The sequence below is a fragment of the Oryx dammah genome, unplaced genomic scaffold, assembly GCF_014754425.2.
Source record: "Oryx dammah isolate SB20612 unplaced genomic scaffold, SCBI_Odam_1.1 HiC_scaffold_22, whole genome shotgun sequence".
Classification (NCBI taxonomy): domain Eukaryota; kingdom Metazoa; phylum Chordata; class Mammalia; order Artiodactyla; family Bovidae; genus Oryx; species Oryx dammah.
The window spans coordinates 28,621,514-28,635,906 of record NW_024070206.1 but is presented as its reverse complement, the minus strand read 5'-3'; the positions used below and the strand labels follow the sequence as shown (position 1 = coordinate 28,635,906).

The 14,393-nt window shown below is 44.8% G+C and overlaps 1 protein-coding gene across 2 annotated transcripts in view; it reads right to left on the bottom strand.

Annotated features, from left to right (window-relative positions):
• The window catches only part of LOC120881144 (regulator of MON1-CCZ1 complex), a 21,423-nt gene extending 7,030 nt beyond the window's left edge, over nt 1–14,393 (bottom strand). The window contains exons 1-10 of one of the 2 annotated variants that reach the window (XM_040264729.1): nt 14,136–14,393; nt 13,414–13,490; nt 10,818–10,902; nt 9,500–9,556; nt 8,019–8,105; nt 3,860–4,000; nt 3,464–3,567; nt 1,886–1,975; nt 1,689–1,794; nt 892–1,003 (exon numbers count right to left, since the gene is read on the bottom strand). In XM_040264729.1, the coding sequence (XP_040120663.1) occupies nt 892–1,003; nt 1,689–1,794; nt 1,886–1,975; nt 3,464–3,567; nt 3,860–4,000; nt 8,019–8,105; nt 9,500–9,556; nt 10,818–10,902; nt 13,414–13,490; nt 14,136–14,237 (961 nt within the window). In that variant the 5' untranslated portion in view covers nt 14,238–14,393. Of the gene's footprint in view, nt 1–891; nt 1,004–1,688; nt 1,795–1,885; nt 1,976–3,463; nt 3,568–3,859; nt 4,001–8,018; nt 8,106–9,499; nt 9,557–10,817; nt 10,903–13,224; nt 13,329–13,413; nt 13,491–14,135 lie in introns of those variants that run through there. The other variant, XM_040264730.1, reaches the window with a different exon arrangement.

Sequence of the window (14,393 nt, the reverse complement as noted above, 5' to 3'; positions counted from 1 at the left end):
GGAGTTCCACACGTGCACTTGTGACTCTGGTTATACATGGCAACTACAACCAACCTGCTCCAGATTCCCATCTCCTTGAAAAAGAACATGGTTTGAGGTCTCCCCTGAAGTCAGTCACACTGAGGAAAAGCAAAAGGAATGAAATGGCTTTTCCCCTTTTCTGACATCCTGACCTTCTCTCTCCTCTGACTTCTCACTGCCACCTCTTCGGGTCGGAGGATGGGTTCAGAATAACCTCACAACTACAGCCTTAACACTTCCCATGACCACCAGTCAAGGGAAGACAACAGTCGTCATCACAGTGACACAGAATGTAAGAACAATAAGGAGAAGTGATCCCAGGATAAATAACAGCCATAAATAGCCAAGCTTAACCCCAGGGTTACCGAGCAGAGACAAACAGAAATGTCAACATCTTACTCAACATAAAAACTCTTTGAGCTTCAATGGGTAATCACAATGCTCCATTGTAAACCTCAGAGAAAATCATTCTGTTTTCTTCAAAGGGAGATTCATGTCACTTATAAAACGTTTTTCATGAGAACACAATGTAACTTATAGACTCAGTAGTGTTAGTCGCTCAGTCGTGACTGACTCTGAGACCCCAAAAACTGTCTGTCGCCCGCCAGGCTCCTCTGTCCATGGAACTCTCCAGGCAAGAATACTGGAGTGGGTGCCATTTTCTTCTCCAGGGGATCTTCCCAATCCAGAGACTGAATTCGCATCTCCTGCGTTACAGGCAGATTCTTTATTATCTGAGCCACCAGGGAAGCCCAAGATTCAGTAGTGACGTTAGAAAAAACAGACAGAAGCAGCCCTGGGAAAGTGAACAGATGTGGGAAGCCCTGGACCTGCTCCCCCTTCCACCCACACACGGCGACTCCCTCGTACCTGCTGCGGGGATCTGATAGGGCTGGATGGATCGAGCTGGGAGCACCGGGTGATGCAGAGTAACAGAGCCGTCGAATTCCCCCCTCAGCCTGATATCAAATATCACCGACGTCTGGCGGGCAGAAAGACAACCGTGTGGTATCAGCCCAACAGACCGCAGCTCCACCCGCCCTCTCGGGACCTCACGTCTTCTGTTCAGATCCGCTGAAGAAGCCTCGTGTCTGCGATCGACCCCTGCATGCTGGTGCCTATCTGAGGAGGACTCTGCTGCGACATCACAGCTCTCCGCCAGCTCTCACATGGATCCCCACGTCTATGACTCGCTGCCTCTGAAGGGCTCCAGTGATGAGAACACAGCCTTGTCACTTCAACTTGTAACATCTTGATTAGTTAACCACACGGGTGTCACCAGCCTCCAGGAGGGAAGCGGCTTGTCTCCCACCAGACACCCAGCTGACAGGCATTCTAGTTCTTTCTCTGGAGCCACATGGCCTCAAAACCACCATCATTTACACTCACAAAGGGGCTCCGGTGCTAGCGCAACACAGTGGCTCGGCAGGCGTTCCTGGCTCAGGTGACTCAACCAAATGACTATTCCCAAGTTCGATCTCATGTGTGTTATTTTCTGAAACAGTATTTAATTCTCCTAATCAACTGGTAGGGTTTTCCTAAACCATCTAGAAGACCAAACCCATTTCTACCTGGATTTTGAGCATAAAGAACACTTTCTAGTCTTTTGCAGAATGTTTTGTCATTTTCACAGCTCCTTGGAGCAGGACATGCCCCTATGCTCATACCTCTGTGTCCTGATGATGAACCACGACCAGGTTGTCCACCACGTTTAAGGCAAACTTCCCTGTCCGGTTTAACTTCAATATGTGCATCTTTTTACAGGCACCTTCTCTGTAAGACAAGAGAAAGGTCACAAAATAGATCAACAAGCTGTGGTTCGTATTTTAAAACTGGGGAAGGGGGAAGACAGCGTTAAGCGTACCGTGGTAGGTGATACAGGACCACCTCTGCTCCAGCACTGTTGGAGGTCCGAGAATGATGCCTCAGGAAGAGAACGTACAGCTGGCCGTATCTGATCAGAGAACAAGGAGACGTAAGTCACGCTGGTCATCTGACATCCTCCCATTCTAAATGCTGAGTTATAAGGCCATAGGTAAGTGAATTACAAGATAACCACTTTTTCAGATATTCTGCATGAGATATTCTACAGCCAACAGAAACATTTGCAAAGAAAGTGCAGTTATCTTAAAAAAAAAAAAAAGAAATCTAATATTAAGTGAAAAGGGGGGGATGCAAAACTAAATAAACTTGATCACAGTATTAAAAAAAAAAAAAAACACCCACAAACTTATGCAGCATGTCCAAAACTACTGGAAAGAAGTACAGGTTGTTAATAGTCGTCCTTGAGTAATATGCTGTGTGTGCTCATGTGCTCATTCATGTCCGACTCTTTGCGACCCCATGGACTGTAGCCCACCAGTTTCCTTTGTCCATGGGATTTCCCAGGCAAGAATAGTGGACTGGGTTGCCATTTCTTCTTCCAGGGGATCTTCCAACACAGGGATCGAACCCGAGTCTCCTGCATTGACAGAGGGATTCTTTACCACTAGCGCCACCTGGGAAGCCCAGGGTAATATGCCAAGTCCGTTTTTCTTCTCACTTTCTGTGATTTCCCAGTTTTGTAAAATGAATACATTCCTTAATCATAGGAAAGGATAATCACTTTGCATTTTTAAGCCTCATCTGATAAGTGTTGCTCTGACCAGTTCCTGTAGGCAGGTTTTTGTTCCAGGAGTTCACACTGTGCTGGGGCCTGCCTCAGGGACAAGGAAGAGATAGAGGGAAGGGTCGTCTTTTGCAAAGACTTCTCATTTGATCTTTTTCTACACCATCATGCCTCAGATTTCTTTAAAAAGAAAAAAAAAGCATTCTAAGTGCTAAAAATATTTTACCATTTGGAAAAAAGTTTTAGGCCACAGAAGAATAGGAAGTAATTTAGAAGCAAACTGTTGATATTTCCTGAATTTGGGTATATAGGAGATTCTCTGAATCAGTTTTATTTTTGTGTTTGATATTTTCATAATAAAGTTTTTAAACTGAGCTATCTACATTTCCAAATGAAAATAAACCTTCCTACACAAATAATTTAGGTCTACATCTGTTAGATAAAAAATCTAAACTATGTTTTTCTTTAGAACAAGTATGATATATTTTATGTAAAAAAAACTTTGATAAGCTTCAAACTAAAACTTTGATAAGCTTCAGAACTAAAAAAAAAAATTTCTGAAACTGAGAAAGTGGCTCAATGGTCTCATTTTATCAGACGAATGTGGTTAAAAAAACTTCTCTAAGATCACCAAGTCAAACCAATCAGAAAAGAATGTCCGGAAGATGAGGAGCTTTCTACATTCATAAGACCCGGAAGTGGAGAAGGGGGGTCCTTCTCTTGTGTTCCAGGGCTACAGGAGCCAGGGCAGCCCTGACGTGCTTACAACAACCTCCTATCATGACAGCACTGAAAACAATTATGAGAAGGAATTCTCCCAAAGGACAGACATACATTGTCGCCATGGCAATGTCTCTCTCTGAGAGGCTCAGTTTAGTTGACTTTGGGGCAGCTGGTAATTCAATCTCAAACTTGGGCAGCTTCGACATGGTGCCAGCCTGTTTGGGGGAGAAAAAAGTTTTTGCAGAAGCTTATTAAGCCCTTCTGATGTTCCAGCCCTCCCCACATCAAAAGCACTGAGGATACACGTGCACCGAGTCTTCCCCTCCTTTTCAGGGTTCCAGCCTTAGGACCCATTCTTGATGGAGATGGGATGGTATGGGGTGCCCTCTAGTGGTCAGAAGGGGCGAGGCTCTTGTTGGAGGAACTTGCCCCTTTGAAGTTACAGATCAGTTAGGCTGTTGGAGGAACAAGGTCAGAGGACTTTTTTGAAGGGAGGCTGACCCTTACCCGGAAGTAGAAGGGCTGCAGCACGTTTCCAAGCACTGTGGTGGAGAGCAGAATCACGGAGCCCTCGGGACAGTACATGTACCAGTTCACGTTGATGTTCTGGCTCTTCAGGAGCTTCAGATTCCGCTTCTCTGGTAACACCTGACACAAAGTTCAAGAAACAGAAGCTTCATTTGAAAACAGCAAATGGGAAATTCCCTGGTGGTCCAGTGGTTAGGACTCTGCTTCTGCTGCAGGGAATGCGGGTTTGATCCCTGGTCAGGATCCTGCATGCCTCCAGGTATGGCCAAAATAATAGAAAAGAAAATACCTGAAAACTGACATAGTACACAGAGAAAATCATAAAAAGCAGTAGTTAGTAAAGTAGAAAAAAAATCATTTTTATTTATTACAGCTACCATTCTTCCAGCCCTGTGCTTATTAACACTTCCAAATCTTAGCTCATTTATTCTTTCCCTGCCCCCAAGGGCTGGGCATCATTAGGCTGATTTGAGGGGAAAAAATAAGGCTCCAAGGGGCAAAGGAACCTCTGACAACCCAGGTAGCCCAGCTCACTCCAGGGCCACCCAAGCCCCCACACTCCCAGGCACCATCCTCCCAAGAGTGGGGAGCATCAGCATCCCTGGTTGTCATGGATCCGGCAAAACAAACCGACGCCCTGGAGCCACATGCACGAAATCAGCCACCGCCCTGCCTGCAGAGTCAGCCTTCCTCCTGGTCTCCCGCTCAGTCTGAGGCTGGGGGGAGGGGGTATCCTTCTTCTAACAGACGTGTTCATGAGACTCCATGTGCAAGCCGAGTAACTATTTTATCATAATAGCACATTTAAAATATACTCAGAATCTCCTGATACATTAAGGAGTGCCGAATAGAGCCCAAAGGTGATGTTAATGCTCCCAGAACACTGCCCTGAAGAACTGACTTGGAAGTCAGCGTTGGGGGCATGGGTTTCTCGATGATCCAGGGATAATAAAATAAACGTGTCAGAGTCCTCTTTCTTTCTAACTTATTTCTTGAAGATCTTAAAACCACCTAGATGACCTGAATGTACACTCTTCTACTTCTGAGAACAGAAAGATACTTTCAAATGACTGCCCCAGGAACCCTTCTGTAAAGCCACAATCCTTTCCTTGCTAGTCACAGGCACAAAATTCTATTTCTGTGCATATGGGATTCAGGTAGCTTTCCTTTCTGCTGGTCACTGAGGTACTGATAACCGACCTACAGCAAAGTACCACGGCATTCACAGCATCCTGTGTTACACAGGTGTGCCTCCTCCATTCCTACATTCTAAATTAAATTACACTGGTTTCGTTGGGACAACAAACAACATCTGAAAGAATTCTAACCCTCTCCACTTTGGCTCCACTTAAGAGATTTCAGGAGCTTTCTCAAAAGATCAGGCAGCTGGAACATATTAATACATGACTGACCAGGGGAGTTTTGCAGAAACTAAGGCCTGTGGCCAGCAATTTGTGATGTAAGTTAATATTGAAACACTCTGGTCAATTATGTTCCGGTAACATAAGATGCATTACTATGTCAGTAAGTTAGTTATTAAAAGATAAAGTCCAATGTAAACAACAGAGTGAAAAGGCAACCTACAGAACAAAGTATTTGCAAATCATCTGATAAAGGGTTAATATTCAAACTATACAAACACTTCCTACAACTCGACAAAAAGAAAATAATCCAATTTAAAAACAGAGAGGACTTCCCTGGTGACACAGTGTCTTAAGAATCTGCCTGCCAATGCAGGGAACAGGGATTCAATCCCTGGTTCGGGAAGATTCCATGAGTTGCGGAGCAACTAAGCCCACGGGCTACAACTGTTGAAACCTGCCCTAGAGCCTGTGTTCCACGAGAAGCTACTGTAATGTGAAGCCCCAGCACCACAACGAAGAGAAGCCCCTGCTCACTGCAATTAGAGAAAGACCTTGAGCAGCAACAAAAACCCAGCACGGCCAAAGATAAATTAAATAAATATTATTTTTTTAAAAAGAGGAATAGACACCATCCAGAGCATGAACAAAAAGCCAAGCCATGAACAAGGTATACACCATCACCAATCAGAGAAACGCAAATCAAAACCACAATGAGATACCATCTGACACCCAGCAGGATGACTGCTATGGATAAAACAGAAAACAACAACTGTTAGTGGTGAGATGGAGAAACCGGAACCTTTGTGCACCATTGCTGGGAACGTCAAATGGCGTAACTGCTATGCAGAAATGCCTCAAAAATTAAAAACAGAATTATTATGTGACCCAACAATCCCATTTGCGGGTTATATACCCAAAAGAAATGAAAGCAGGGTCTCAAAGAGATAGTCACACACTTGTGTTAATAGCAGCATCATTCACAATAACCAAAAACTGGAAGCAATGCCAGTGTCCGTCGGTAGATAAATGGACAAACGGAATGTAGTGTATGTATTCAATGGAATATTTTTCAGGCTTGCAAAGGAAGGGAATTCTGATGCATGCTGTAACATGGATGAACCTTGAGGACATCATGCTAAGTGAGACAGGATGGCCAGAAAAAGACAAACAGTGCACGATTCCATTTATAGGAGGTAGAGGACCTTAAAGCAGACAAATTCATAGAAGCAGAAAGGAAACCTGTGGTTACCATGGGCTGGGAAAGGGGAAATGGGGAGTTGTTGTTGTTCAATAGGTACTGAGCTTCAGTTTTACAAGATGAAAGTTCTAGAGCTCATTTTCACTACAACGTGAAAATACTTCACACTAATGAATTATACTGTTAATGGTTAAGATGGTAGATTTCATGTTATGTGTTTTTTTTTTTAATCACAGTTAAAAAAAATCTGGGACTTCCCTGGCAGCCCAATAGTTAAAGCTTCCAATGCAGGGGGCAAGGGTTCAATTCTTAGGAGGGGAACTAAAATCCTACATGGCACAGCCAAAAAATAAAAATAAATAAAATAACAATATTAAAAAAAAAAGTTTAAAAAAATATTCTTTTTAAGATGAAAAGGCCATTCATAAAACAGGAAACACAAATGTACGATACACAAAAGATGCTTAGCACCCTCCTAATGAAACATGCAAGTTAAAATGGCTTTCCACCTCTCAAGATTGGCAAATGTCTACAGATTTATGATATATAGCTCTGCTAATGGTGTGGAAAGTGGAGATTCCTATATTGCTAGTGAGAATGCAACTTCTGGAAGAAATTTACCAGTATCTGTTCAGGTTTTCATTTCTTATTCTTAATTTAGTTCTTACTTCCAATTTATTTTTTGGCCTTCTTGCATGGCATGTGGGATCTTAGTTACCTGATCAGGGACAGAACCTTCAACAGCCCCACCCAATACATACCACCCATTGGAAGCAAGGAGTCTTAATTACTAGACCACCAGGAAAGTCCCTGTTCAGCTTTTCAGGTATTCATACCTAGATTATAATTTCCCTTCCAAGAACTGTGTCATCTAAGAACATAAAGCAACCTTTACAAGATCATTCACTGCTTGAACTCACTACAGAATTGTTTGTAATCACTAGGAAACAAAGATGTTCATGAACAAGAGTTGGTAAAACTGTAGCACATCTATAACACCTGAATACCAGTCAGAATAAAATATGGTAGGATGTCTAAGAAATATCCCTATGCCAAAAAAAAAAAAAAGCCAGTCCCCAAAGTTAGTTAGTTATTATATATAACCATATAACCATATTTCTAAGTGTAGGAACCAAGTGGAGGAACAGGCACCAAATCAGTTCATAATGGTTACTTCCAGGGATTATGGGGGACTTCTTACCTTCCATATAAAGTAAAGGTAGCATCTGAATGTTTTACAAAAAAATATGTATTACTTGTAATTAGAAAAAAAAAAACCCAAGTGAATTAAAAAAGCTGCTAAAACATGATCACAAACCTTTCTCTAGAAGAGGTTAATAAACATTTGTTCTTGGTTGTTTGCTAAGTCCTATCTGACTTTTTTGTGACCCTGTAGACTGTAGCCCACAAGGCTCCTCTGTCCATGGGATCTTCCAGGCAAGAATACTGGAGTGGGTTGCCATTCCCTTCTCCTGGGGATCTTCCCGACTCAGAGACTGAACCTGTGTCTCCTGTATTGGCAGGCGGATTCTTTACCACTGAGCCACCAAGAAAGCCCAAGTAATAAATATAATACCTGGTAAAATTCGATTCCTTGATCTGTGATGAAGACAATTTCAGTAGAACTGGTCCAGCAGAATCCTAGTATGTTGGCATTTTTGGTCTGAAAAGAATTGTAGAAAGATTTTTTTTAATTAATAATAATAAAAAATGAATCTGTAATTTTTTTCAAAAGTTTAAAGTACCTTGCTGTTTATATCGCCCTTTGATAAAAGTTACCAAGATGTGATTACTTATGAACAAATCATACTTTCTGTTAAATACAGTGTCCCCAGATATCCACCTGAAACACCTCACTGAAGCACCTGGATGTGAAGTCCTTCTTGTCAACAGGATGGGGGAAAGGACTGAGTTTGGCAGGAAGGTAAGTGCCCAGCACTCTGATACCAACCTCTACCTTTAGAAATCAAAGGACAGCTGATATGCTGAGTCAAACACATCATAAACGCTAGTGGTGTAAAGGTCTCAAGGCCTAAAGACCTTCTGTGGCGCTTACCCAGAGTGGGGTCAAAGGTCTTGAGCCCTGCCCTGAGTCACCTGGTGAAGAGCCACGCTGGGAGCCTCAGGGCAGCCAGGCCAGGACCAGGCTCTGCTGCACAGAGCAACGGGGTCTGCCAGGGGCTAAGGTGTCCACAGATGAGCCCCTCTTTGCTGAGAACCCATCACAAGTACTAGTCACTCAGTCGTGTCCGACTCTTTGCGACCCCATGGACTGCCAGACTCCTCTGTTCATGGAATTCTCCAGGCAAGAATACTGGAGTGGGTTGCCCTTTCCCCCTCCAGGGGATCTTTCCGACCCAGGGGTCAAACCTGCATCTCCTACTTTGCAGGCAGGTTCTTTACCTCTGAGCCACCTGGGAAATCTGAGGAACCCAGGTGGATCCCCAAGTAGCAGAACCATTACAAACATGGGCAAAGACAAACCACTTTACCAGCAGCTTCTGCTGGGTTTCCTAGGTGCCAAGATGCTCTCTGAGCTGAGCCCCCTCTAGCTCATTATGCCCAGCAAATCTGATTAAAATGGATTAGAATCTCCACTGACGGGAGGGACGGAAAAGGAAGGACACAAGGAGCACAAGTCCAGACAACATCATCGGGAAAAAAGGAGAAAGAACTCCTTTTCCAAAAACCTCCGAAGAGGCTGCTATGAAGGGAATCCAAGGTCTGACCCAGAAACGCCGCCCAGCGGAGAAGGGCAGAGGCCACAGGAAGACAACAGCTGCCAAGGGCTGAAGGGGCTTGGTGTGCAACATCGTCCACCTGTTTAATCCTGCCAGCTCCATCTTACAGCTGAAGAAATGCACTTTAAAAAATTTAAAAGGTGTCCAAAGTCAGAGCCAACATGAGGCAGATACCAGGGTCCAAGCACAATCTAATTCCACATTCGTGCTCTCAGTTACCCAGCTACCCTGTGTTTACACCCACCAGCTCAGACAGAATCACCCCACCAGCTCTTACACCCACCAGCTCAGACAGAATCACCCCATCAGCCCATACCTTGCACTCCTGAGTGTACTCCAGCTGAGAACTATCCGGGATAAAATTAGAAAAGTCCTGAAAGGAAAGAAACACACAAGAGAAGTGTGGATCTTTAAGTACAAAGAGACAAGAGGAAAAAGACCACTTAAAAAGTGGTCAGAAAAAAAAAAAAAAAAACACAGACAAAACCCCAAAGACAGGAAAAATAAAACAACAGATCTGGACAAACTGCCCCATTATCAGCAGCAGGTTGACAATTCCAATTTTTAAAATGAGTTAATCCAAATATTGTTAGAGTTCAGAAACTGATTTTGAAAATGCATTCCTCAAATGACTGATTTCGGAGAAATGGGTTGCTATATTTTACAAGAGGCTTTCCAAAAATTCTAGTAGTTAATACTGACAGAAAGAAACAGGATTTGCCTTTCTCAACAGCTTTTTCTCTACAAATGGCGATGGTGAATACTGACGAAAGCCAAAATGCCAGCAAGCTGCTTCAGATATGAATATCTGCTCTTAGATCAAGCATTCAAAGATGAGAGAAATGAAAATATGAAGTTACTGAGGTAAGGCTAACTCCCAAAGTTGCCAAAAATATGCTTTGCAAAATCTATGGTTCCAGTTATCCATCAAAACAAAAGATGCCTGATGTTCCAAATAACTTTTAAAAAAACTTTAAGGGGATTCTCTGCGATTCCAGGGGTTAGGATCCCTCACTTTTATTGCAGGGGGCCCAAGTTTGGTCCCTGGTTGGGGAGCTAAGCTCCTGCAAGCCACACAGAGCAGCAAAAAAAAAAAAAAAAAAAAGGGAAAAAAAAAAAAAAAGGGAAATTAAAAAAAAATTTTTAAGTCAAAAATGACAAACTAAGGCTGTGTTAAATATTTATCCATTTAAATGTCTTTCTCATCTTCAAGAATCCAAAAACTCAAATACAATGCAGCATGGAACTACAGTTTCCATGAAATTAAAATAAAAATGGGTCCTTTAACACTGGAATTTTGCAGTTCGTTCTCTTCCAAATGAACTTCTAGTTTTATATTTCCCTATTCCGTATTTCTTATTATTTAACATGTATCTTTATTTGGTCTATTTTCTTTGCTCTCAAATGTCTGACTCTTTGTGACCCCAGGCTCCTCTGTCCATGGGATTCTCCAGGCAAGAATAGTGGAGTGGGTTGCCATGCCCTCCTCCAGGGGATCTTTCCAATCCAGGGATAGAATCTGCATCTCTGGTGTCTCCTGCATTGCAGGCAGATTCTTTACCACTAGCGCCACCTGGGAAGCCCACCAAATGTACTTCTAATGTCCTTTTCTTTGTACTATAAAGATATCTTACCACGGTCTTTGAGGTCCTCTGAACAGCCAATATCTTATTTTCCAAGGAAAACTTGATGCACTTCACTTCTCCTTTGTCCTCCATTCTTTAAGAAGAAAAAGCAGATGATGAGTTGTACAGTTCATGACTGCATTCTAGCTTCTATCATTTTATGAGAAGAAAAAAGACAAGTTAAATATTCAGGAAGCAGTAAATCTTAGTTTAAAATGATAATGATGTTTCTGAAGCTTATAGGACTGCTTTTCAAACAGCAGAGTCCAACTGGCAAAAGGAGGCAGAAGAAACTGACCAAATTGCACATAACAAGTGACTAAGGTGTTGCAAACACTGCATTTTCACCTGAGCCTCCGTTTAGCTGTCACCGAGTCTAGACCCCAGAGTAACTTTCTCCATACACTGCCGCCTTCTCTCTCCATTGCCTTCACAGCAACGCCTTTCTTCTCCTGAGATGCTGGTAGCTGTGAGATATTTACTTACTTATTTCTGATTGAAGTATATAGCAGTTTTTGAAAAAGGAGTCTACTTTTTTGCACCTAGCACCCCAAGGGCTGCGCCGCCCAGGACGGCTCCACCTCTGTCTCACAACCACCTCAAATGGAGGTCAAGAGGAAGCCAAGGGCTGGATCACAGGGGAAACTCTCGAAGGAAAGGGGTCACTCCCTATCCTGATTTTGGTGATGGTTTCATGTATCATAACTCATCAACTGTGTAGGTCAAATATATGCAGCTAGTAATAATCAGACCACAACAGAGCTATTAAAAGTGGCAAAACATTTTTAAAACAGAGTAGGGAATTTCCTGGTGGTCCAGTGGCTAGGACTCGGCACTTTCACTACTGGGCCTGGGTTCAATCCTTGGTCCGCAAACTACGATCCTACTCTCAGTGTGGCCAAAAAAATCAAAGAGGGTAAACTCAATATCTCCCCTCAAGTCTTCCTGAGCCCCCTGGGCTAGATCATCATGGCTTCACCCCCACTTTCCACACCCAAGCAACCAGCAAGTCTTACCCTAAGCAACCCCGGAGAGCCTACTGGATGCCAGTCAACACTCTTTGGTCTACACTGCCTTCAGGCAGGTTTCCACTGCACCGGCTCAGAATGCAGCAATTGTCTCTTAATGGGATACCTGACTCATATGACAGGTTCCCAACTAATCAAGCTTCAATGCTGCACCAGTGCACTCTTCCCAAATACTGATCTTTTCGCCTTTTTAAAACAATCTAAAGTAATGAGATGAACCCTGAAATCCACAGCAGAATAGAGAGGGTTCAAGCTGACCCGTCAGTGGCCACACCACCACCCACGCCTTCCCTGCGTGAAACCTCATCTTCAGTCACACAGACGGAATCCCCCCCCAACACGGAGACTGCTTGTCTTGTGTTCTCTCCATCCAGAAGCCTCCTGTCCACCTAGAAGCCTCCCTTTCAGGCCTTGATCCTCTCTGAGGCCGTCCCCCTCCCAGGCAGTGGTCTTCCCCAGCCCATCCCAAGATAAATGTCCATCTCTTCTCTGTGCCTCCATTCTGAAGAGAGAGTGATTACAATATCTATCACAGTAAACACTATGTGTCCACTCCCTGCCTCCCAACACTAAATGTATGGGTTTTCCAGAAGGGGGATGTGCTCACGTGCTCAGTGGCTCTGTCCTGTCTGACTCTTTGCGACCCCTAAAGGGGGCCAGGCTCACTCAAAGCCTGCAGCCCAGCACACTGCAAGCAGTGTTTTCCCAACAGAGGATGATCAAAGAAAAAGAGGCTGATTCATTTTCTACTTCAAAAATTGTTTTCTAGGGACTTCCCTGGTGGTCCAGTGTCTAAGAACTCTGTGTTCTCAATGCAGGGGGCCCAGGTTCCATCCCTGGTCAGGGAACCAGATCCCACATGCCACAAGGAAAAGAACCCACACGCTGCAACTAAGACCTGGTTCAGCCAAATAAATAAAAACCTAAAAAAACCAAAAAAGTAAAAACTGTTTCCTAGTTACACAGTCCAACTGTAAAATGTTTTGAAAGTCACCACTGTACTGAGGATCAACTCTGTACCTTCCCCTCTGTAATCACAATAGTTAAGGTCATCAAATAGTTTATCATCCAAACTGAGATAATTCTGAAAGTGAAAGGAGCTGCTTACCCATAGTTACACCGGTTCCACTGGGATATACTGGGACATCCAGTCCCCTTAAGTATACTGGAAGCTGAGGTTTTAACACACATGATTACATGGCAAACACTGACCCAGGAATCTCCTCCATCTCCCAAACGCTCTGGAAAGCCCCTGAGTCAAAAGAGGAAATAAAGCCCCTCTTCCACCAAGAAACCGGAAATAGGAACACTGACGCTCTGACTGGTTAATTTCAAGAGACACGAACTGGAGTATGTGAATCCCAAAACAACAAGGAAAGACTGCACACCTTCACTCTGACAGGAAGTCCAAGGATATCCACCAAGACTGTATAGCAGGTGTCTGCTTCCCTCTTCCTACAGGCAGGGATATGCCCCACACCCAACATATAAAACAAGCTTCTAAATGAGAAACAGATAAAAACACCATTTTGTTTACACTGTTTGAAACAGTCTGGAAATGTCAATATGATAATTACCTAAATGAGATGGGATTCCTGTCATCAGGGCCTTTCACTACCACTCCAGTGGCTCCACCAGATCGAACGGCAAAAACCTGGGAGAAAAAGCAGCGACGTTTTACCATCCTGAACTCTGAAAGGCTCCAGACACCTATACCCACCTGAGAGGATGATTTCTGCTACGCTCCACCCTGGCTTCAGCTGAACTAACGTAGCACTTAGCAAACTGCGGATGCTTGGTGTCCACATGAATTTTAAGAAACAAGAGAGGAGTGACCAAAACAAGCTACCATTCGGCACGCTGCCCGCCGTGCGAGATCGGGCGGTCCTGGAGGCTGCAAGCCCTAACCCGTGAATGCACTTACGCACACCCGGCTACTCAGCCAAGCTGCTCCCCGGGTTTACAAAATTTCCGAGAACAGTGAAAATCTCAGCGCCTAAATCCTTGACTGCAAGGGAAACTGATGACGAGAAGGCGTTGGGGAAACGCCGGCGTGCCACCAGCGGACCGCAGCGGCCGAGGGGCGCCGGAGTCCGCCCGGCTGTCACTTTGGGGGAGAAAGCTCTGGCCACGGCAGAGCCCGGTCACTCGGATGCCTCACAGGATGGGACTGGCGCGGCGGCCCTAGGCCTCATCCCCGGGCCCCCGGCCCCGGCGCGCGGAACACCCGGCGGCATCGGGGGCGGCTGGCAGGGCGCGACGGGCCGCGCGGGGGAGAAGGGCGCGGGCTGGCCCGGACCTGCTTGTTGGCCTCGTCGAAGAAGACGCAGTTGACCGGGTTTGCCTTCTCGAAGTGCACCGGCCGCTCGCACAGTTCCAGGTAGTAGTCCTCCTCGCCCATGGCGGGCGCCGCGCCGGCGGCGGGGGGCCCGGGGGCGGCCGCCAGCGTGAAGCCGGTCGAGCAACACCGGATGTAAGGAGTCTGGCCAGGCAGCGGCAGCGGTGGCAGCGGTGGCGGCGGCGATCTCGCGGGCTCTGAGGCCGCTTCCTGGTGCCA